General features: G+C 46.7%; 2 protein-coding genes across 4 annotated transcripts in view; both read left to right on the forward strand.

Moving 5' to 3' along the window:
- The window catches only part of CRY2 (cryptochrome circadian regulator 2), a 29,808-nt gene extending 15,891 nt beyond the window's left edge, over positions 1-13,917 (forward strand). The window contains exons 8-12 of one of the 2 annotated variants that reach the window (XM_040409130.1): positions 1,667-1,818; positions 2,914-3,116; positions 3,465-3,551; positions 6,491-6,650; positions 9,898-13,917. In XM_040409130.1, coding sequence (XP_040265064.1) covers positions 1,667-1,818; positions 2,914-3,116; positions 3,465-3,551; positions 6,491-6,618 — 570 coding nt within the window. In that variant the 3' untranslated portion in view covers positions 6,619-6,650; positions 9,898-13,917. The remainder of the gene's footprint in view (positions 1-1,666; positions 1,819-2,913; positions 3,117-3,464; positions 3,552-6,490; positions 6,651-9,897) is intronic. The other variant, XM_040409131.1, reaches the window with a different exon arrangement.
- A 5,653-nt stretch (positions 13,918-19,570) lies between these two features.
- MAPK8IP1 (mitogen-activated protein kinase 8 interacting protein 1) overlaps positions 19,571-24,358 on the forward strand; it is a 74,516-nt gene continuing 69,728 nt past the window's right edge. For both annotated transcript variants that reach the window (XM_040409132.1, XM_040409133.1), the window contains exon 1: positions 19,571-19,669. In XM_040409132.1, coding sequence (XP_040265066.1) covers positions 19,584-19,669 — 86 coding nt within the window. In that variant the 5' untranslated portion in view covers positions 19,571-19,583. The remainder of the gene's footprint in view (positions 19,670-24,358) is intronic.

Here is a 24,358-nt window from a genome sequence, read left to right on the forward strand (position 1 = left end):
GGACTGGAAGCAGCTAGAGATATGCAGCATTATCCCCACTACATCAAAGGATATAGCTGTTAGAAATCAACCACATTTCTAACAGCTATGTTTCCCGATGTAGTGGAGATCATGCTGTGGGTTCTGCACTTGTTTGAAAGCTGGAAATCCAGTCTTTACAACAAGACCAGGCTTGAGATACGAGAGGTTAATGTAGCCCTCGCCTTTCAGCCTGGAGGAGGAGAGGGGGGGCAGTGGGGTTGCTCACAGCTTGCGGGAGGAAAGAAAAAAAATCTAAAAATATACATTTAGCATTCTCATCGTAGCGAACCACAGAATAAATTTATCCACATTGAACGCCATGAAAATAAATCTCACAAAATGTCAAAACTGCAGGTTTTTTTTCTATCCTTCTACCTAAAAATAAGTGTTATTTAATACACTATGTGTACCCTAAAATGGTTCTTAAAGAAACAAAATGCAAAATTCATGCTAAATTGAAGAAAACATAAAAAAAAAAGTTGCTGTAACACAGCGGGGGGAAAAAACTTTACTGGTCCTTAAGGCTAAAATTAGTCATGTCACTAGAGGGTTAAATGCACGTCAATTGCCAAGTCAATCTAGACATAAATTCAAAATCTACAATCAAAAAGTGACATTTTCAGGAGGGTTTTTTCCCAGTTTTAATGTGACTGTTAAGAGGTTAATGTTTTCTAGTGACAGAACTCCCAGGCTGCTGCTCTGCAGAGCATCTCTTCCTTTTTGGTCAGGGATTTGTTGGGGTACCTGCTAATGTCATTGAGGCAGTGGGAGTCCATGAGAACGATAGCCTGCACCTCTCATGACTAGAGCGTCTGTCTCTTCTGCGCAGATATCTCTGGATCTCTAACCTGCATTTCCCACAGACCCCGGCAGTGCTGTCCCGTTATATACGTGCAGAGCTCAAAAGAAGCTCCCTGTAGATCTATAGGCCTGTAGTGTTGCAGGATTGCTTTGCGGGACAGTGTATTGCGGTATTCCGCGGAGTAGACATGTCACCTCTGCCTGTAAGTGTAAGGGTACTTTCACACTTGCGTTGTTTGATTCCGGCAGGCATGTCATTTTTTTCTGACTGATCAGGCATTTCTCAGACTGATCAGGATCCTGATCAGTCTGAAAAATGCCTGATCAGTCAGAAAAATGCATTGCAATACCGAATCCGTTTTTCCGGTGTCATCAGGCAAAACGGATCCGGTATTTATTTTTTTCTCATTCGGTATTGCAATGCATTTTTCTGACCAGGCATTTTTCAGACTGATCAGGATCCTGATCAGTCTGAAAAATGCCTGATCAGTCAGAAAAAATGAAGGACGGATCCGGCATTCCGGTATTTTGAATGCCGGATCCGGCACTAATACATTCCTATGGAAAAAAATGCCGGATCCGGCATTCAGGCAAGTCTTCAGTTTTTTTTCGCCGGAGATAAAACCGTAGCATGCTGCGGTTTTCTCTTTTGCCTGATCAGTCAAAACGACTGAACTGAAGACATCCTGATGCATCCTGAACGGATTACTCTCCATTCAGAATGCATGGGGATATGCCTGATCAGTTCTTTTCCGGTATAGAGCCCCTGTGACGGAACTCGGTGCCGGAAAAGAAAAACGCTAGTGTGAAAGTAGTCTAACCCGTCATTCCTCCCCATATCCAGGTGTTTGATGAGCTGCTGTTGGATGCAGACTTCAGCGTGAACGCCGGCAGCTGGATGTGGCTCTCGTGCAGTGCGTTCTTCCAGCAGTTTTTCCACTGCTATTGTCCCGTAGGCTTTGGAAGACGGACAGACCCCAGCGGAGACTATGTCAGGTACGATGGGTACAAAAAATGTTATATTCGGTGTTAGGTTCTTGAATGGCCAATGACAAATTTGCACTGGAGCATGATGTGATGCTTTAGGCCCAGGGTAAATCAAGTAAGTGGGACAAGCTGCAGAACCAGACACAGACTGTTCACGTAATGAGTGGGGATGCGATGCTTGCAGGACAGCCGCAGCCCCTTAGGGTCCATTTAGACGTCCGTAGTTCAGAGTCCGCATTCATTTCAATGGGGCCGCAAAAGATGTCGACGGCATCCGTAGTTCCATTCCACGGCCCCACCAAAAAGATAGAGCGTGTCCTATTCTTGCCCCCAATCGCGGACAAGAATAGGCATCTCTATCACAGTGACGGCCACGTGCGGATGTGCGAATGGACCCTTATTGGTAGAGGGCCTGTAGATTGGGTCCCCACCAAAACATTGAAGGCTCTTCCGGGAGGAGCGCCGAAAATGGTGAAGCGTGAAATGAATGGGAAGCGCACGGCCACCGCTCCATTCACTTCTATAGGGCTGATGGAAACCAAAGTTTTGTTGACATATCGAGGGTCACTATGATAATTACAGAGGGAAATCCACATAACCAGGTGATGGTAACTGTCCCTGTTAAGCTCTACATGGAGTTGCCACGCTGACCCTTTAATACCCAACCACGGAGCACCCGTCCCGACAAGGGTGACCCCGTCCTGAACCTAAGCCTATAGTAAGAAGCCCTATATCACTCACGTTAACAATCCCTACGTGCATGTTTTGTTTGCACTTTTCAGAGGACGTGGACTAACTCAATGGGCAGACACTAGGATAGTAGGGTCTGTTGATAGAAAGTCTATAGGATCTAATGGGGGCAGACGGGATGAGTAGTTAATTCCCATCCCTACTTTATTGGGGACAAGTTGTTTGAGCTGCAAGTGGGATCCCGTACACCGGCCGTTCAGGAAGCTGATCAGACCGAAAGCTAAGGGGCAGAGCGATCAATGGTGGTCTTAGCATCTGAGGCATCAACCAGTAAGAACCTTGATTTTAGACAAACGGCATACTGGGAGGCTGCCGCGTGCCACAGTCTGATTTCTTTCTCCGTTTTCTCTGCAGACGATACTTGCCGGTGCTCAAGGGCTTCCCGTCCCGTTACATATACGAGCCGTGGAATGCCCCAGAGTCTGTTCAGAAAGAAGCCAAGTGCGTTATAGGTGTTGACTACCCTAAGCCCATAGTGAATCACGCAGAAGCCAGCAGACTGAACATAGAGCGCATGAAACAGACCTACCAGCAGCTGTCCCGCTACCGAGGCCTCTGTGAGTATCTGCGGACTCTTTGCAGTCTGCCATTATAGGTTCTTGACATAAGTGCTTGCTGCAATGAGGAATCTGTATACAGTGCTGGTGTCCCATACAGGCCATAGCTCGTCATCGGGGACCTAGAAGGAATCAAGTTGTCCAAACGGTCCAACATAAAACTATACAAAGAGCGTCTCCTGCTGTGGTGGTCATTGCAGCTCAGCCCCATTTCTGAATGAGGACGTGCTGCAATACCAGGCTCAGCCCATGGACAATAGTGGCAGTGTTTATGGGGTGTCATTTTACATTTTGGACAAGTACGTGTTTTTTTTCGGGTGACATATTTCTGTTGTCTTGCTGTTCTAGGTATATTGGCATCTGTTCCATCCTGTGCAGAAGATCTGAGTGGCCCAATTAGTGACCCTGTTGCTCATCAGATCTCTATAGAGGCAGGTGAGAGCACAAGAATATCTGCACCAGAAATCAGACAGTTGAAGGGAATGTGTCATCAGAAAATGACCTGTTGTTTAAATCACGTTTTTATGTTAAACGCATTTTTTAAGAATTTTTCTCGTCAATCTTTCTTCAGCAGTTATCTCCTTGTCTTTACAGACAGGTTTAGCATAACATATATCACCTCTGTGTACAGATAAGACAGGATCCTCCATTCACAATAGAGGATTGTCAGAGCTCATCTATTCCTTCCTTGCAGGGTGGCACCGGGTATACCCAATCGATACTTTTGTACTGGTATCGATTCGATACTGGGATTTGACATTTACCGATACTAGGCTGTGCAGTAGCGCTTCTGCACAGCCTAGTATCAGAGAACAGCGCGTCCTGCTCTCAGCGCGCTCAGTGTTCTCTTTAGCAGCACAGGGGAGAAGGAGTCGCGCTCTCCCTCCCCCTTGTGCCAATAAGAAGAGAGACGGAAGGAGGAGGGGAGGGGCTGTGGCCACTGCGCCACCAATGAAGATGAGTAACCTTGTAATACAAATACAGGAGGCGGGTGCCGGCAGCAGAATCGCATAACCGGCACCCGGCCTCTATGACAGGGCGCTGCGATCCGCGGCAGTTAACCCCTTAGGTCGTCGCCGGCTACGTGTTTCTGCCTCCGGCACCCGCCTCCTGTATTTGTATTAAAAGGTTACTCCTCTTCATTGGTGGCGCAGTATGCCCAACCCCCCCAGTATTATAATCATTGGTGGCAGTGGCCACAGGGTCCACTCCCCTCCTCATCATTAGTGGCAGTTGTGATCGGAGCCCCAGCAGTGTAATCCTGGGGCTCCGATCAGTTACCATGGCAGCCAGGACGCTACTGAGGCCCTGGCTGCCATGGTAATCTCCCTGCTGCTGTGTGTACTGTGCACAGGACAGCAGGGAGAGTGTGAGGTTCTTTTCACCCTGATAGAGCTCTATTAGGGTGAATAGGACAAGGGATTAATAGATCCCAGGTTCTAGCCCCTAAGGGGGGAAATAGTTATTAAATAAAAAGTAAAAAAAAAAAAGTTTTACAAGAAACAAACACCAAAATATTACGTTTAAATCACACCCTTTTCCAATTTTACATATAAAATACATAAACAATAAATAAACAAACCTGTTACGTTATCGCCAAGCCCGAAAAAGTGTGAACTATTAAAATATAAAAAAATTCTCCTATGCTGTGAACGCCATAGTAACATAGTTTATAAGGCCGAAAAAATACATTTGTCCATCCAGTTCGGCCTGTTATCCTGCGAGTTGATCCAGAGGAAGGCAAAAAAAGACCCTGTGAGGTAGAAGCCAATTTTCCCCACTTTAGGGGAATAAAAAATTCCTTCCCGACTCCATTCAGGCATCAGAATAACTCCCTGGATCAAAGACCCCTCTCTAGTAGCTATAGCATGTAATATTGTGCAGTGGCCGTGACGCATTTGTGCTGTGGTGGGGGTTGCCCGGATGCTGCAACGGTGGGGGGTTGTCTGGTCGCTGCTGCTGCAACGGTGGGGGGTTGTCCGGTCGCTGCTGCTGCAACGGTGGGGGGTTGTCCGGTCGCTGCTGCTGCAACGGTGGGGGGTTTCCCGCTCGCTGCTGTGGTGGGTGTGCCAAGTTACTGCAGCTCAGCCCCTCTACACTTTGAACTGAGATCTGCTTCTGGCTCCACTCAAGGTGTTATTTCTGGCGCTGAGAACAGCTGATCAGTGGAGGTGTCAGGTGTCGGACTAACCTGAGGATAGGCCACAAATATCTGGAGCCTGGAAAATCCCTTTAAGCATTACACATCGCTCATTCTAATTGTTGGGTGATCTTTGTAACACAGGGAGGTTCTCCAGGGCGAAAGACCCTCCTTATAGTCGCTCTCCACTCTGTCCAAGAAATGAGCATCCTGGACAGGGAAGCCCCCTTTCCTTATTAATGACCTAACAAGGTATATAAAAATAGGTTTTCTAAGCTGGACCTCTCCTTTTTAAAGGGGTTTTCCAGGAACAGATGTTTATGAAGTATCCTCGGGATAGGTCATCAGTATCAGATCTGCAGGGATGCAACACCCACCGAGTGCCGCAGCCTCTCCCTAGGCCAGTGACCTCATTGCACATCGGTCACATGGCCTAGTTGCAGCTCAGCCCCATTCAAGTCAATGCTATGGACTGCAGCATCTAAGTGGTTAAACTGCCGGGATCTGAGTCTTCTCTGAGCCAAGCGGTATACTACAATCGAGTTCCCAACACAGTCTTGTGTCAGACACCCCCCCCCCCCCCCCCAAACTGGTGACACCCATCTGTACCTTCATTGCAAACTGCAAGTAATTAATTCCTAACGTCTAGTAGGAATAATAAATGAATGGCACAACATAGTTATAAGAAAAGATGCTCCAGAAGGGTTATTACAGGGGGGGGGGGGGGGGGGGGGGGGGGTGCAACTAGGGGGCAGGTCCTTTTATGAGATTTGATCTTTTGTAATACCAACACAGCGCATGGACAGGAATGGTCCTCTTGCTGGAGTCTGATGGGATTGCAGCCTCCTCACCGACTATTGCTAGATCACTGCTGACTTGTGCTGTTTTTGCTCTTTTTTTTTTTTTAATACATCGGCCATGACTTCCATTATAAGGTGCATTCAAAGCAAGTCTGTAGATCCTGTAAAGTCCTATTTCTTTCTCATTTGCTGCTGGACATGAAAAACGTGGTCCCCTTAATAAAAAAAATATAAAAAGTAAACTAGTCATTAATGCACTTTCTTCTCTGCATGAAGAACGTGCCCGCATTGTAATGATCCGCTCCTTCGCTGCCGAGAAGAAAAATCCTCCTCCAAGGGTTTAGATGAATCATCTGGGACCACGTTTCTTGTGCCAGACATTTTTATGGCTTATAATAAAGTGAGTTTTCATTCTGTGCTACTCTTCCATTCAGCTCCCAAACTGTCCTTGTGTGCCCCCGACTCCCCCAAACGGAGGTACAAAAAATCTGTCGAGGGAGCTTGTAAGAAAGCCCGGATGCAGAGCGTCGCGGAAGTAGAGATGACCGCTAAAGACTTCTGAATGCAGATGTGGAGACATGCATCCTCATCTAGGTAAGGAGTGGGAACCTGCCATATAGGACCAGTCAATCAAAGCCGCCGCTGGATGTTAGTGGTACAGTGCTGGTAGTATATGACCGTAAGTGTTCAGCGGTCCGCAAACCTCGGATATAGGCTGTGTGCACGGTGCAAACCCATTGACTTCAATGGGTCCGCATGTTGCGGCAAAGTACATGGTATGTCCTACAGTATCTTTTCCACACGGATGTGGGCTTATGTGTGCCTCCGCAAAAGCTAGGGCATGTCCTATACTTCGCCGCAACAGACGGACCCATTTAAGTCAATGGATCCACACCGCTATGCGGCGTGCACACAGCCCGTGTCGAGGGTTTGCAGACCGCAAAATATGGTTGTGTGCATGAGGCCTAATAATATCAAATAAGGAGGTAATTGGGGGATTTGCAGTCTGCTATCTAATGTGCTTGGCTTCATCTGTGCAGGTATTGTCCCGTTTTCTTTCATTTTTTTAATTTTTAATTTTTTTTTCTCTCTCCAGTTTTTTTCCGAATTGTGCAAAAAAAAGTGACAAAATTGTCACAAGGGAATGAGGCCATAATTGATCTATAGGTTGACCAGTTTAAATTGCTAGATTCAGACAACCACTTCTCTGTCTGCAGTGTAGTGTTTTTAGCCACTAGATGGCACTACATGTGAAAAATTAAGCATCTCGTCATTTACGGGCAAAAATCATATATGATTGGTTCATTGATGATACCCTTTTAAAAACATCCAGATTAACAGCCGAAGCCCCTGACGCCCTGGCTGTACCCCTCGATATATGTAAACCTCTTGGATATACTGGTGCATGGGTCCTCCTTACTTTTCTAAGGCTACTTTCACACCAGCATTTTTGCTGGATCTGTCAGAGATCAGCAAAAACGCTTCCGTTACTGATAATACAACCGGCTGCATCCGTTATGAACGGATCCGTCATGAACAATATTGAAAGTCAGTGGTGGGGGCGGATCTGTTTTCTATTGTGTCTGAGAATACGGATCTGTGCCCATTGACTTACATTGTGGGTCATGCCGGATCCGTCTTGCTCCGCATCTCATGATGGAAAGAAAACCGCGGTTCGCTCTCCGGTATGGGAACGCAACCAAACGGAACGGAATGCATTTTGGTGCATTCCGTTCTGTTCAGTTCCGTTTTGTCAGTTCCCTTTTGACAATGAACGGGGACAAAACGGAAGCGTTTTTTTTTTTCCGGTATTGCGATTCACTGCCATCTCAATACCGGAAAATGTAAACGCTAGTGTGAAAGTAGCCTTAGCAGCTAGTTTTCATATGATGGTTGGCAAATGTGCACATTAAGTAGAGAAGGCCCCATCGCAGAGTGGACACAGCTGTACACTAGTTGACCCCATTGCATGACCTCAGTGCTGGCTTATACCCTTTTCCCATTGCTTCCCATAGAGCAGAAGGGCAGCTTGACCATTGCCATCCCAGTGGCAAGGGAGTTCTATACACATTAGATGGACGTCTGCTGAACTCGCCGACCATCTAATGTGTTTGGTGGTGATCTGGCGCTCTCCCCAACGGTAGATGTCCGCTTATAGCAGGATCGGGCATGTTTGATTTCAACCTGCTTGATTCCTTGTTCTCAGCTGCCACCAAGAGTGTAGAAGGCAAGAACCCCCCCCCCCCCCCCCCCCTACCTTCTGCATGGATCCCACTGCAGCTGCCTGGTCTGCCTCTAAAGCGGGGGATGGCCAACCGCAGCTCCCACCATGCCCTGCTATAGGCTGATAGCTGTAGGCAGTGTGGGCATGCTGGGAGTTGTAGTTTTGCGACAGCTGGTTGGTTATCCCTGCCCTATAGTATAAGTGGCAGCCTTCACATCAGTGGTTAGGGGTTAAGCTGAACTGTACTAAGTTGTTCCAAAAAAGTGTGAAAAAAGTACCTCCCAGCACTGGCACAGCGGATGCCGCGCCAGGTCGTAAGAAGCCATAAAATGAGGGTTGATTTGTGTCATGCCAGCTCAGCAGAAGCCATGTACGCCAACAAATGAAAATTTATGACACAAGCCCATTCTAAATAGGAAATGCAGAGACAAGTTCCAGTTTTTGCAAATTGGACACTAGATGGCAGCACTGCTCCTGCAACAGATCTGACTGGTTATTAGTAGAAAGCCTGGACGCCCCAGTAGAAGTGTATGGGGGCAGAGGCGACCCGCAACTGTTGTACGATAATTCCTGCTCATTTCCGTATGACTTGATAATGACTTTCAGGGTCACGGAAAAGCTGGGTGACAAACCTTGTGAGTCATTCCTGCCACAGCAGCTGAATAGACATCAGGGTAACCCCCGTTCCTATGCCCCATTGTCAGCTGGTGGACCTGGCATTTGATGGCTGGCCCTTCATTTGGACCAATGCCATACAGCGCCGTTGTTCTCCTGCAGGGGAAATGTATGCCCATATGCAGCTTCTCCTGGAAACAACAGGCTAGGCCTCAATATTAGATCAGCAGGGGTCCAACCTTTTGGCACCACCAGGATCAGGATCCATTTGTGCTTTACAGATCACAGCGCCATACATTTAGTAGTGGTTGTGCCTGGTATTGCATCTCTCTCCCATTTCAGAACCAGCCGGGGGGGGGGGGGGGGGGGGGGGGGTCAGACCTTTACCAATCAGATATTTTTATTTTACCCCTTCTCATAAGAGGTTGACTTTATGAAACGTGAACCTGCAAGCTGTTTTCTACCCCCTAAACTACACGATGTTGGCACTGGAGAGATCTTTCTAAACCTACCTCTGTGTGGCACCAGTAGTACGTTATCTTGAACAGCGAAGTGTCCATCAATCTTGGACGTAATCCTGCCGACCGTCATTTGATCGCGGTTTTGCGTTAATCTCGCTGCGGCAACATCTGACTCACTCCGTGCACAGAAGGCATGTGGAGTCGGTGCACAGATCCGGCTGCTTCCGTCGGCATTCTAGCTATGGAAGCTGGGTGGGATTAACCCCAAGATTGCCGGACACTGCACTGTTCAAGATCTTCCCGTGGACACTTCTCGTTTGGATATGGCATGGGGAGAGATTTGGGCTTCTCTGGGGTAATGTGTCCAGTGTGTCCAGTGGTGCCTTTACTTATATCTGCAGAGCATGTAATAAAATAGTATTATGTGATGTAGTTGGAGGCACCTTGCAGACCAGGGCTCCCCATGTTGCCATGCTGTTTGTTATAGTGCTGCCCAAATATTCCATTGTTTCCAATGATCGTCTTGTTTCTCTCCTCACAGTGCATGCTTCGTCTTACAGAAGATGAATATTTGACTGCTGCCCCCTCACCCACTGGTAAAATCCATAACTCTTCTACCCGGACTGCAATAAATCGTCCGAATGTCGGGACTCGTGCATAAACAGGAGGATGACTTGCTGCCCCCTCATGGACAATATCACATTTGAATTCAAGACGATGTCCAGGATTAGAAAAAAACATGGCCACAGCCTGACCATAGGTTGTGTCTGATATTACTGCTTATATTATGGCTAAGCTGCAGTACCGCTCACCGCCTGTGCACAGCTGTGGCGCTGTTTTTTGGGTGGGAGAAAAAGCAGCCATGGTTTTCTAACCCGAGAATCTGCTTTATTGTGGATAGGAGCTTCTAGGAATGTTCCAGTGAGGACGCTAATATGATATCATATAATATGATACGTCAACTTCTCCATAAGGGGATATGCTGATGGGCGCACCCGCTCCTGTGGTCTGGAGGAGAAGTCCAATCCTATATGCATAGGATATGCATTTTATGACCATGTTACTTGAAGCTGAGCGATTGTCTCAGCGGTGGCCCGGCTCTGACGTTTAAGCTGTATACTGCTTGGGATATGCTCCAGGCTCAGGGCAGGACTAAAGCGATGTACGTTATATGATAATGCAGTGAGAGAGGCCGAGGCTCCTCAACGTAACCTCAAGCATGTGCTTATATTTCTTTATAGTATTGCCACTAGGTGGCGATGTTCTCAGTAGATTATAATTAATTGTATGGTTGCGCCAGGCAAGTAAAAAAAAAAGACAGAGATTTATAATGGAGAAAGCAGGATGTATATTCTGGACCCAAAAGCAGAAATGATACCAGGGCCCATTGCGGCTGTCACCTGCCAATACAGTTAGTCCATACTCCTTCAGCTTGGCCAGAGCCAGATTTTTGGGGATTATCAGAGTCATCAGAAATTATGTGACGACAACCCTTCTCGCTATAGTAAAGCATGAAGAGCAATTCCCTGTTATTTAAGTGACTCTATATACTTGCTTCCTACACATACTGGTAATTCAGAGATTGGGCTGAACTTTGGGAAGGTCATTCTATGTGGAAATATATTTCGGATGCTGCCTTATAATTCAGGCATATACACTCATTGACAAAAACAATGGCGCACCAAGAAGGAGTTCTTGGAGTCGAATGAAAACTTTACGTATGTGAATGTAATGATATACAGATCTAGCGAGCGCCAACATCAGTGGGCTAATGCGTTAACCCAACAGTTTAACCACTTTAAGAAGCTTTGCACATTGGTAACAAAGCCAGCGAGATAAGCGTGTGTTACTGCGCCAGGAATTACTAGAACGCCTGCTACAACTGTATGTAAGGGCTACAATATTAGAGAGAAAAGGCAAAGTTTATGGGGGGATGGGGGCCGTAGAGTAGAAAGGAGGCTCTAGCCTGGATACAGGATGAGATACAGTTGGGCATGGAGGCATGCAGGTTCTTTACCCTGCAGCACATTTGCCCACAGATGTCTCTGCTGGTCCTGTAGATCCTGTACGCTCATAGGTTGCTGAAGCCGGCGTCCCAGCTGGTCCCATAAATGCTAGATTGTTGATAAATCTGGTGACCGGTCAGCTAAGGAAGTGCTGTAATCTGGAGAAGACCTTCCTGGGAAACCCTTGCTGTGTGCGGGTGAGCATTATCCTGCTGGGTCGGTAGGAAGCCCTGCGATGAGAGGACCACATGTGGTGGCAGGATGTCCTGCACATATCACTTCTCGGTGGGTGACCGACTGTCGTATGCTGGATCATCACCAGCAGGTGGGGCAGTGTGTCGCTCCACGGCAAAGGCAGGATTGAAGCACTCGCCTCGAGGCCTCCATACTGGAACCTGACCGTCATCGGATGCCAACCAGAATCTTGAATATTCAATTATGACAATATGGTTTCTGTACCTTGCAGTCCAGGTTTCTTGTTCACAGCACCACTGCAAATGAGGATGACGATGGCTGGCTGTCAATGGCAGGACACTTAAAGGGCGCCATGACGCCAAATTTCCTTCTGCTAAGTGTATGGAGATGGTGAGGGTGTGATGAAGGGGCCATCTGTGTCTAGATAGTGGACAACTAAACTGTTTGTCGGGGAATCAAAACTTCCTCTCTACTGGTGGTCTGTCTGGGCCGTCTGGAGCCTGTTCTCTACGTTTGCGTGCCCTCACTTAAACCACTGCTCCCAACATCTCCTAACAGCTAGATCTAAGCGGCCTAGAGGGCAGACAATTGGTCAAAACGTTCATCCTGCTTCTCTCAGTCCAGTGATGAGCCCCCTCTCAAAGTCTATCAACTGGGCAAAATGTCTTTGAGGGTGCCGGAGGGGCATGTCTAGCAGTCAATTTCCTATCACCAAGAGGTACACTACCCAGATGTAGCCTCTGAGAGCCTTGTTATAGGGCTGTAGTGGAAGCGTTTCTACGCCCTCTTGTGTTAAGACCCAGAGCACACCTGTAATCATTTACATATCTGCATGCAGGGTTTTGTAGCAATCCGCCATTTCTGTCTGGGTGCGGTATTTTTTATTTATTTATTTTTGTCATTGAGCTTATTATGACTGGGGCTCTGTGGGTTCCTGTTCTCAGTAGGAGGTGGCTGTACATGTGCGGTCATTCTCCATTAAAGGCTAAGTACATTTTCAAAACCAAATTTGCTTTTTTTTTATTTTTGCCCTCAATGTATCTAAAATGTATCAATTTGTTTCTCTGGCTCCTATGCAGACTGGGTGTCTCCATGGTAACAGACAACATTCTGTGTAGTCAGATCCTGCAGTCCCAGTCATCCACGTGTTATCCTAGCACAAAGTAGGAGACAAATAGAAGTACAAGACCACGGGAGCACTGTGCATACAATTTGTTTGTTACTATGGAGACACATGGGAGCAGATTTAGCAAAACTGCCTTTGTATCCTAGGGCAACCCTTCACAGTGTAGATTTCATCTCCCAGAGCAATCTAACAAATGAAAGCCGAGTTCTGATTGGTTATGATGGACAACAAAGAGGGGTGTTTTTTTTTTTGTATTTTTACAGTTTTGATAAATGAGTCCTGTCTGGATAAGAGCCGTACAATCAATAGGAAAGTCTAAACTACAATATATTGTAAAGTTCCTTCATAAAAATAAGAAAAAATGTTATACGCATTTCAAATACTTAAAATAAATGTTTGCTCTTAATGGGGCATTTCAGGATTTTTATATTGATGGCCTATCCTCAGGATATCACATCGTCTGACACCCTGCATCACAGCCGAGTAGCTTCGTCCATTGTGTAGTGGACAATGCTTTTTACTGCAGCGCTGCTCCAGTTCCACTACACAATGGATGGAGTTACATGGAAAGAGCTGATCGGTGGGGGTGCACGGTGTCAAACCACCACCACCACACTGTTCAGCTATCGATGATCTGTCTTGAGAATAGGCCCTCAATGTAGAAAATCCTGGACAACCCCTTTAAATTCAGTGGGAGTTGTAGGAACACAAGGCAAAACTGAGGAGAGCTATGAAACTGGAATTGTCGACCTTGGCAACCAATCACAGCGCAGCTATCACTTCATTTTCTGCTTTTGATAAAAAAAAAAAAAGCAGCGCTGTGATTGGTGGAGGCTACTGGAAACAGTTTTGCTTTTCAAAAACCTGCCCCCGAGGATAAGACTGCGGCTGTCAGGGCTTGCTGGGAGTTGTAGTGTTGCGACCAGAGGTTCAAAGCTGCTGATCCAGAGGTATGATGGGAGTGACAACCTAAGGAATATTATTTAATACAATGTCTTTACCATTTTAGTTTTAGTCTTCTGCGCCATTGCTAGGCTAGTGAGGCGATCGGTGACTGGAATTGTCCTTTTAGGATTCTACATCCATATGGTCAATGAGATGTTTCTTCAGACTCCTTGGCAACCCCTTCTTCCTATGAGGGAGAGGATGGCCACATGAGCAGATATGCATATGTGTAAATTGTACACCAGCTGTATGTAAATATGACACTGTTTGTACCATAAATGTCTTTTAAAAAGCCTGAAATTGTCTCGTGTGTTCAGTGTAGAAAATGGGAAATGAAAGGGATTACACAATAGACAATGCTGGGTGGAAGGTCCCCCCTCCGGGACCCTGGGCCCTCATTCCAACGGGTGCAGCGCCTGCAGTATCGAGGGCGAGACTCATGTCTATAAAAAGTACGGAAACGGGCGAAAAAGCTGCTCCTCACCTGTCAGAATTGGTTTAGTACATTTACACTAAAATAAAAAAAATACGGATGACATTTTTTGTTGTGTTTTTATTTTTATTTATTTATTTGCAAACCCATTGTAACAATTCCTATTCTTGTCCGCAAAACGGACATACAGAAGCAGACAGCACATGGTGTGCTCTCTGCAGTTTTTCAGCCCATTGAAATGAATGGGTTCACGTCCAATCTGCGCAGAGGAAAAATACGGTTGTGTGAACGGGGCCTAAACTGCAATGATCCCAAATCGCTGCTTACATGGACTGTACTATGGACTTTACAGTAACCTCCTGGATTTGAAGAACGCAGATTAATATTTGAAGTCGGTTTTACTTGAGTATATGTTGGCGTTCTTTGCCCATAATATATCAAAAGTTGCATGTTTTTTAAAAATTTGGAGCGTCCTTAACCCCTTTAGTGCCGAGCCACGTTTCACCTTAAATCCCAAGCCAACATGCGTCACTTTATGTGATAATAACTTTGGAACATTTTTACTTATCCAAGCCATAATGAGATTGTTTTCTCGTGACACATTGTACTTCATGACGGTCATAAATTTGAGTCAATATATTTCACCTTTTATTTATGAAAAAAATCCCAAATTTACCCAAAAATCTCCTGCAGCACAAAGGGGTCCTCTTACCACATGTTGCTTTCATTTATACACTGAGCAGACGGCAGATCTCCCCTCCCTGGTCTGCGCTGCTCCAACTCTGCATTCTCCAGCTCTGCTGAGTGAGGGAGCGTCTGCCAAGCGCAGGGACAGGGAGAAGTGCACACAGCCCAGGCACTGATATCAGCTGCTGGGGAGGACCTGGCTTTAATCATTTACCTACAGTCCCTGGCTGTCTGTAATCTGACCCTGCACGCTGCGTGCTCCGTCTATCTGGACCATGCCTAGCAACCCTATTTTAAGGTAAAAGTAGGCAGTACAGGGAACAAAAATGTGGAATAAAGGGGTAATTTAATACAGTGTGAAAAGTTGAAATAGGGGCACCAAGGTGATATTAATCACCAAAATCCAATACTCCAAAAAAAATGACAGTTATACTTTAACCACTGAGCTATAGAGCTTCATGTTAACCTGCTGTTAATATATTATGGCTAAAAACCTCAGTAGTAGTTTCCCCACATATTATGCATTCATATATATCAGAGGTATGATTTAATATTATTTTAAATCCCCCAAGGAATGCGTCAGGCTGCCGTCCAAGCCATCGGGTCACAGCAGAGGATACTGCACGTGCTGTTTGCGTCAACATCCTTTAAACTAATCACCCATGTCATGTATTTCTTTTAACTGTATTGCTCCTGTCGTCCATTCTGAGCTGTGATCACATGACAATGTCCATGCAGCTCTTTCTTATTTCCTGTGATGTCATGTCCATGGGTGGGGCAGTGATAGGGGAGTGTCTGGGTGGGAGGAGCTAGGCATTAAGGGGCGGGGCTGGAGCTGTGGCAGATAAAGAAGAAGTGCATTGTGGGTGCAACAGGAAGTGCTACTTACAATATGGAAACAAACCAGAGGGATTGATTTATATGGTGAAAATGAGTCTGGAGCGTCCAGAGTGAAAGAAATACAAAGGGGAAGATGTACATGAGGTAAGCAACTACATGAGCCGATCTGTTTAACACCATCGTAATCCTGGAAAACCACCTTTAAGGCTCCATTCACACATCCGTGGTGTGTTGTGGACCCGCAAATTGCGGATCCGCAACACACCCGCCCGGAACCCCCTATAGAAATGCCTATTCTTGTCCGCAGCTGCGGACAAGAATAGGACGTGTTCTATCTTTTGCGGAGCTGTGGACCCGAAGATCGGGGCCGTGCTTCGCAAATGCGGATAGCACACTGTGTGCTGTCCTCATCCATTCCGTCCCCATAGAGAAGGAATGGGTCCGCACCCGTTCTGCAAAATTGCGGAACGGATGCGGACCCTATTTGCGGTCGTGTGAATGGAGCCTAAACCTCACACTTTTGTCTAGAAATGTTACTCCACTTTTTTCAACCGTATTAACTATGTAACTTCTTGACACTGCCCTTTACTGAAGTCAGTTTGTGACTTTAAAAAAAAAAAAGAAAGAAAAGTTTCAGCTAACCACGCCCACTTTCCCACCCACTTTTCAAAACTGGAGTGAGTGGGGTAAAAATGCAAAGTCACAAAACTTTTCCACAAGAAACCAAGATTCTGGTGTGCAGGATATGATAAACCTCCTGTGTGTGGTTTTTAGCCTAAAGGCTCATGCACATGACCGTATGTATTTTGCGGTCCGCAAAATATGGAACACATCCGTGTGCGTTCCAGCAACGGAACAGCTGGCCCCTAATAGAACAGTACTATCCTTGTCCATAATGCAGACAATAATATGACATTTTCTATTTTTTTGCGGATCTGAAATACGGACATAGAGAAACGGAGTGCACACGGAGTAACTTCAGTTTTTTTTTTTTTGCGGACCCATTTAATTGAATGGTTCTGCATACGGAACGGACACGGAAAGAAAATACGTTTCTGTGCATGAGCCCAAAGTGTAATATGCGCACATTCATGCACCTGTACTATAGCCGAGTGGCCGTAGAACTTACAGGGATAGATTTTATATTTTTTTTGCTTTTTTAATAATGGGTGGAAGCCCTATTCACGTCCCCATGGAAAATGGCTCTTGCTATTAGGATCTAAAAAGGCCTCGAAGTGACGGGAACCGTTTTGTAATGAAGCCGACTCCATGATGAACTGTGGATCCAGCCTTTTATCTCTGGGTGACGCTTGCTACCAGCCATACGCTTCTCCTGCAAGAGAAATCTATTATTACATGGCAACCATTCCGATAAATGGACACCCTGCCCCGTCTACCAGAGACCGCTGACAAGCTGTGGCTCATAGTGGGGGTCACAAGCAGGGCACTCCATCTATGTATGGGCCATATGCCCCACTAGGTATTTTCAAAACATATGGACTAAGCTCCAAATCCTGACACGGCCTATGCATCAGAGTTGTGCTGTTTTTGGATATCCCACACTCCATCAGGATAGGCGATAAGTGAGTAACCCCCGCCAATCACAAGAATGGAGACCCCAGGGCCCCCAATATAAATGGAGTGGCACTTGCACTGTTGTTCCTTTAAGAGTCTATGGAACTGCTGAAGATGGCACTCAGCTGTCTCTGGCAGTCTCCTACACAGTGGGGGTCATTTATAAAGTTGTAAAAATAGTCACAAGTCCCCTTTTTGACTGGCCGTGCGACAATATTAAGGCCTCATGAACACGGCCGTGGCCGTATTGCGTCCCGCAAACAGCGGGTCCGCAATATGCGGGCAACGGCCATGTGCTCCCCGCATCACGGATGCGGACCCATTCACTTGAATGGGTCCGCAATCCGGAGGTGCGGAACGGAGGCACGGAACCCCGCGGAAGCACTACGGAGTGCTTCCATGGTGTTTCTGTCCGTGCCTCCGCACCACAAAAAAATAGAACATGTTGAACGGGTCCCATTCAAGTTGAACGGGTCTTGATTCTTCACGGCCGCCGCACCGACCCTGATGCACGGAACAGCCGAACAACGGCCGTGTGCATGAGGCCTCAGGCTCATGGCCAGTGTTGAAAAGTTTTTAACAGTTGGGCATGGTGGGGGCCATTCATGCCTCATCATAAATTAGGCTAATCCTCCGGCGGCACAAAGGAAAACAAAAAACTTTTTTTATTCCATGCGGAAATTGACCTGCAGTGCGGATTTTAAAATCCATAGCATTTCACCCTTTTCAATGCAAGGAGGAGATCTACATCAAAAGCGCATCAAATCCATACAAAAAAACGTAAGTAATACATGCTGTTTTGGTGTGGAAATGCACATAAAGCTGCACAGGTAACTATGTGGATCTTCTGTTATTTTCTTTCCGTGTCCATTCCGTTTTTTTGTGGACCGTATACCGAACCAATCATTTCAATGGGACCGCAAAAAAAAACTAAGTTACTCCGCGTGCATTCCGTTTCCGTATGTCCGTATTTCCATTCCCCAAAAAAATAGAACATGTCCTATTATTGTCCGCGTTACGGACAAGGATAGTACTGTTCTATTAGGGGCCGGCTGTTACGTTCTGCAAAATACAGAAAGCACACAGATGTCATCCGTATTTTTTGCGGACCGCAAAATACATACGGTTGTGTGCATGAGGCCTAAACCTGGACCCGTGTGCAGGAAAATCTACACCAAATCTGCACCAAAAACCGTGTGTTACTTGCTGTTTTTGGCACGGATTTGATGTAGATTTTCCTTGCATTGAACGGTGAAATCCGCACAAAAGCTCCACGCAGAAAAAACATTTGTAATCCGCAATGTGTGCAGGTAGCGTAAGGAAGCCAAAAATTTCCAGCATGTCTAGTAAGAAGAGCCAAATAAATCTTACAGCCACTGTGATAAATTTGGTGCCGTTTCTGCCTCTTTAGGCCTCATGCACACGACCGTTGTTGTGTTCCGTTCCGCAAAATGGGGTTCCGTTGTTCCGTGATCCGTTTTTGTTTCCGTGTGTCTTCCTTTATTTTTGGAGGATCACCAGACACGTGAAGGAAAGTAAAAAAAAAAAGTCTAAGTCAAGCTTGCCATGCAAATGATAGGAAAAAAACGGACACGGACGCGGATGACAATCTTGTGTGCCTCTGCGTTTTTTCACTGACCCATTGACTTGAATGGGTCTGAGAACCGTTTTCCGTGAAAAAAATAGGACAGGCTATATTTTTTTAACGGACTGGAAACACGGATCACGGACGCGGATGACAAACGGTGCATTAGCCGAGTTTTCAACGGACCCATTGAAAGTCAATGGGTCCGCAGAAAATCACGGAAAACTGAACAATGGACACGGAACACAACAACGGTCGTGTGCATGAGGCCTCAGTCTTATTTATTATGTTTAACTTCTCAGGTTACATGGTCCGCAAATTGCGAATCCACAAAACACGGATGCCGCCCACGTGCATTCCGCAATATGCGGAGCGGAACTGGCCGAGCATTATAGAATTGCCTATTCTTGTCCGCAAAACGGACAAGAATAGGACAGGTTCTATTTTTTTTATTTTTTTTTTGCCGGGGCCATGGAATGGAGCAAAGTCTTGTCCGCATCTTTTGCGGCTACATTAAAGTGAATGGGTCCGGATCCAAGCTGCAAAAAAATGGGGCTCTAACCCAAACAACGGTAGTGTGAATGAGACCAGGAAGACTCAAGGATTTCCATAAATTATGATTATTATGTATTAATGCAGCTGGATACAATGTATCAAGGTGTATAAATAAAGATGAGGAGGGGTGTAACTGTGTGACGGTTAGTATATGTTATCATCTCCTCCACCCACCTGTCACTCTCCTCCTCCACCGCTACCTGTCAGCATCTCCCTCCCCCTCCTCCTCTGCTCCCCCTCCTCCCTCTCCCTCTTCAGGGCTGAGCATCTCGGAGACAGAATGGCGGAGAGAGAAAAGGCAAGCACTACCCCAGCCGGCTCTTCTCCCTTTCTGGGGCTTCACCTGGCATCACCCCCACATTTCAGGTACCCTTTATGGCTATGTGCTATGAGATCTGCTCTCCCAGGGGAGGGGGGGGGGGGATGTTGCTTATTCTGCAAACACCTCCTGTGCTCTGTCTCCTGTGTGCACTGCTTCTATGCAATGAGATACAAATAGAAATTTTATCATTGCCTCCATCTATCCATCCGTCTATATAACGGTTATTCATCAGTCACGGGGAGATTAATGCCGTTTCCATCTCGGCATCCAGCCCTTATGTATTTGGGTGTGGTATTTATGTACAGTGATATACTCGGGTGTAAGGTTGGATGCACAGCGGCAGCACAGAAGGGGTTAAACAGATCTGGTTGGTGTGGTGTTGCATCTTGTATATGCCAATTGTAGACTAACAGGTGTGGGTGGGGGTAAGACACCAGCAGACGGTATCCTGGGAGGCCTGGCAGAAGGAGGAGTGGGCACCTATGTGAGGTCACTGGAGGTTGGAGTGCCCCTGTAGGGTTAAAGTCGGCGATGATTTTTGCACCAACTAGATACATTTTTATTGACCCACATAGGACATCGTGATGTGGCTATCGAATTTTTGGTCCATTGGGTCTCCTACAGTTTCCTCTCTGATTGCCATATCGCCCTAAAATGGGCAGAACCCCCTTCATCTATGACATTTCCTATAAGAATCTGCTCACCCTAATTATCTCCCGCTTCTCGTGTGTCGCGTGTGCCCTTCAGGAAATATTTGACACTCGTGATTTTCCCGTATGTAGCAGCTCACGGGATCTTGGGTTATGAGCTTGTTATTCTGGGTGTGCAGGGACTTGTAGTTCTACCCCCCCCCCCCCCCCAATAACACCCTATAAAATAGGCAATACTTTAAAACTGGTTTCATTGAAGGACGTCATAATCCCAGCATGCTCAGACATGATTTGCTGGGACTTGTAGTTCCAATCCACATCTACCTCTGCTCTGGGGTTACTATTACGTTGGGATTATTATTATTATTTTAACGTATAGTCTGTTCTGGGACCTGTGGTTCTACTCAAGCTTTAGAGGCACAGAATTAATTTCCTGTTTCTTATATAGCACCAACGTATTCCGCAGCGCTGTACAAAGAGTGTTGTCGCAATCATCTTTATTTCCATATAATGTGAATTTTGTGTCTCGGACACACACCCTATGGATGTTAGATGTCTGTTGGTCGAACCTGCGGATTTCGGTGGGGCTCGGCTAACCATGTAATGTGTATAGAGGCCTCCTGACTCACTTCCGAAGACAGGTGTCAAGGGAAAGAAGGATCAGGCTGTTGGACTTCAACATGCCTGATCCTTTTATTCTTGGGGAGAGCTGTCGCCAGAGGTGTTTGGCAGTGGCTTTGTCGCCATCCAGAACACATGCATCCTCGGCTAAGCTGAGCGTGCATGTGTATGGGAGGAGACAATAGTGCCAACCATGAGCCACTCTGCTGCCAGCTGTACACTCGGATGGGTATCTACAGGGTACACTTGTCTGCTGTGTTTCATGGTCCCTTTGTTGGCATCATTAACCTGTTGGCATAATAATCCCTGTACATCAATTCCTGGAAGGCTGTGACTTGTAGTACCACCAGAACTAATGAGCCACATACCTCAAGGATATAAAATTTACACCATATTTCATGCTATGCTGGGACATGTGGTGCCACCCATATTGACTCTCTGCACGATAATGCTTTAGCTGTAACATGTCTATTTTGATTGCTAGCTGGGACCTGTAGTCCTACGCTACCCAAAGACCCACATGGTACATCTGTCTGCTGTGCCTTGTATGTCACATACATATATCTTCTGTTGCCACTATTAACCTCAGATTGTTATGCTGGGACTTGTAGTTATACCCAAACTGAGGAGCAGAAGAGTCACTGTTTCTGCTAAGGTGGTTGTCTCCAACGCTGGTTAATTCTCACACGTCTATGACTGGCATGGTCAATCTGTCAATTATATGAGAAGATGGGACTGCTAATAGCATCGTGGTCTGCTGGGACTTGTTCTTCTGAGAAGGAAGAGCCATAGTATAGCTGCTCCTGCTCTGGTGTGTGTCCACAGTGCAGCTGTCTGCTGGAGCAGTGTCCATGCCCTGGCGCTGCGGGCAATGGATGGGAGCTGTGTACCAGCTCCTGGTATGAGGGACCCTACGGCTCTTTGCTGTCACAAGGGCTCTGTTGATAGCTTCCTTGCTGGATGAATGCGTTTCACTGGGAGTTACTGCAGCCTGACTGGTCTCGACAATAGAGCAATTAAAAGAGGCTGTGATAAAGACCAGCAGCTCCTGCAGGATATAATGATCTGGGCAGAAACTCGTCCTGGGGGGTCATTAGAAGATCAATTCACAGGTATGAGGGGATGATAATGGACTAACCAGAGAGTGAGCCTGTGATCCCGCTCAGCCTCTAATACCATGGGCTTGTAATACTTTCTTCTCTCTGGTGACACCATAGGCCACAGAGCAAGGACCACATGTAGGAACCGCCTTCGCCATTAGGGACCCTCCATTATGGAGAGGGCCCAGAGCAAGAACCACATGTCTGGACCTCCTTCCCCATCAGGGACCCTCCATTATGGAGAGGGCCCAGAGCAAGGACCACATATGGGGACCTCCTTCCCCATCAGAGACCCTCCACTATGGAGAGGGTGCAGAGCAAGGACCACTTGTGGGAACCTCCTTTCCCATCAGGGACCCTCCATTATGGAGAGGGCCCAGAGCAAGGACCACATGTGGGCACCTCCTTCCCCATCAGGGACCCTCCATTATGGAGAGGGCCCAGAGCAAGGACCACATATGGGGACCTCCTTCCCCATCAGGGACCCTCCATTATGGAGAGGACCCAGAGCAAGGACCACATATGGGGACCTCCTTCCCCATCAGAGACCCTCCACTATGGAGAGGGTGCAGAGCAAGGACCACATGTGGGCACCTCCTTTACCATCAGGGACCCTCCATTATGGAGAGGAGCCAGAACAAGGATCACATATGAGGACTCCTTCCCTATCAGAAACACTCCATTTTAGGGAGGACAGTTGAGACAGGTGGACGAGGAGGCGCATTGACTCTTTCCTTCTTCACCCAGCAAGGTGGCATAATGCAGAAGATGCCAGTCAACATGCTTAGTGTGGTCAGAGGAGGATGAATGTGTACCAAGTGCAAACCTGTCCTAGAAAGAGCTACACCCCGTGTGTGATTGCCTCTAAATCCTGCACCCCAATGCGCTACCATGTCCAGGTGGCATACATAGAGAAAAGTTGATCTCAAAGCAAAAAATATATAATGGGCCCTTCCTCTTGGTTTGGGTTCATGCAAGCACGATCCCTCATCTTGGAATAGAAGGGTCTAGCACTTGTTTGCCTCCCAGTCCTTCCTGTTAGGATCCAAGAGAACCCCTTTAATTGTGGTCCTGTGGATAGGAAGGTGGGACCTATATAGACCACCCATGAGGAAGGGTGAGGATGATACCCACTTATCATAGGCTCCTAAGCAGCCGCAGAGTCTGGATGTATGGTGCATTTGCCTGTACACAATGGCGTAGAAGAGAGGAGGCTTCAAAACCAAAATGCCCCCAGACATACATTATGGTGCTGGTTTGTGCCACCCAGGACAGAAGAGCCTGGTGTTTATTTCCCCCTACGTTTGATGGCCCTTGATCTAGGTGTATACGATTATGTAGGTAGCCTGTATCCGGTATCCAAATGTCTCTATTTTGCAAATGTTGTGGGTGGAAATTCGCCATGCAAATCAGTCTGAAATATACCGCAGTATCACACAGACAGGACTGGAGCTTCACCAACCCTATTCATTGCTGTCCGGTGAGACTGTCAGCCACTGCCGATTCTTCACGCGCGATCCAGAGCCATAAAAGGGACTAAAGAAGTTCTCTGGCAATATGAAAATAAAGCTCAGTTCTCTACAGCACCACCACAGGTGAAATGAATCACTACACAATTCTCATTAAAATCAGTAGTCTGTCCATTTAATGTATGGGCATGTGGGGTCCTCCAGGGAGAAAGACGCTCTTTGCAGCTGCTCTGGCTGATAGATGAGGCTCCTGAACTGGGATCCTCTTTGTTAAGTGCAAATTCGCTAATACGGTATTTGAAAATTAGCAACCAACTGCTTTAAAGAGCACCTGTCAGCAGGACGAACCCTATTAAACCAGACATGGTACTTGGTAGGGTTTATCCTGCTGATTAAATGATACCTGTCTTGTGAAAATGTGTTGCAGAGTTCTCGAGAAAAATGTGCTGATTCTTTATGCAACTGATGGCTTCGTGCACTGAAGACCCCAACTGCATGAGGAATAAAATAATTTTTTCTTGGGAATGCCGCAGGAGATTTTCATTTTTTAATCAGCAGGATCAGGCAGTAAGTTGATTCTGCTGACTTTAAGGCATGCTCCCCCCCAAATGCAGTGCCTCCACAATACAGCATCCAGTGACCACATTTCTTTTTCTCATGGCTTCTGTATGGCGGTATGAGGATTTCCTTATTTGAGGACCACTGTGTTGTGACACTACCAAGGGCCATGCACTTGGGGGGCAGCCCCCTGGGGCTACGCCGAACTCAGGGATGGACTAGGCCCTGGAAAAAATCTAAAAGTGTCCCCATTTTGTAGTTGGGTCCAAATTGACAGAAGGCAGGATCAACACAAGTAGTCGGGCCATTTGTTGCACATTATCCCACCCCAGCAG

Source organism: Bufo bufo, chromosome 10 (genome assembly GCF_905171765.1).
Source record: "Bufo bufo chromosome 10, aBufBuf1.1, whole genome shotgun sequence".
NCBI classification, from domain to species: domain Eukaryota; kingdom Metazoa; phylum Chordata; class Amphibia; order Anura; family Bufonidae; genus Bufo; species Bufo bufo.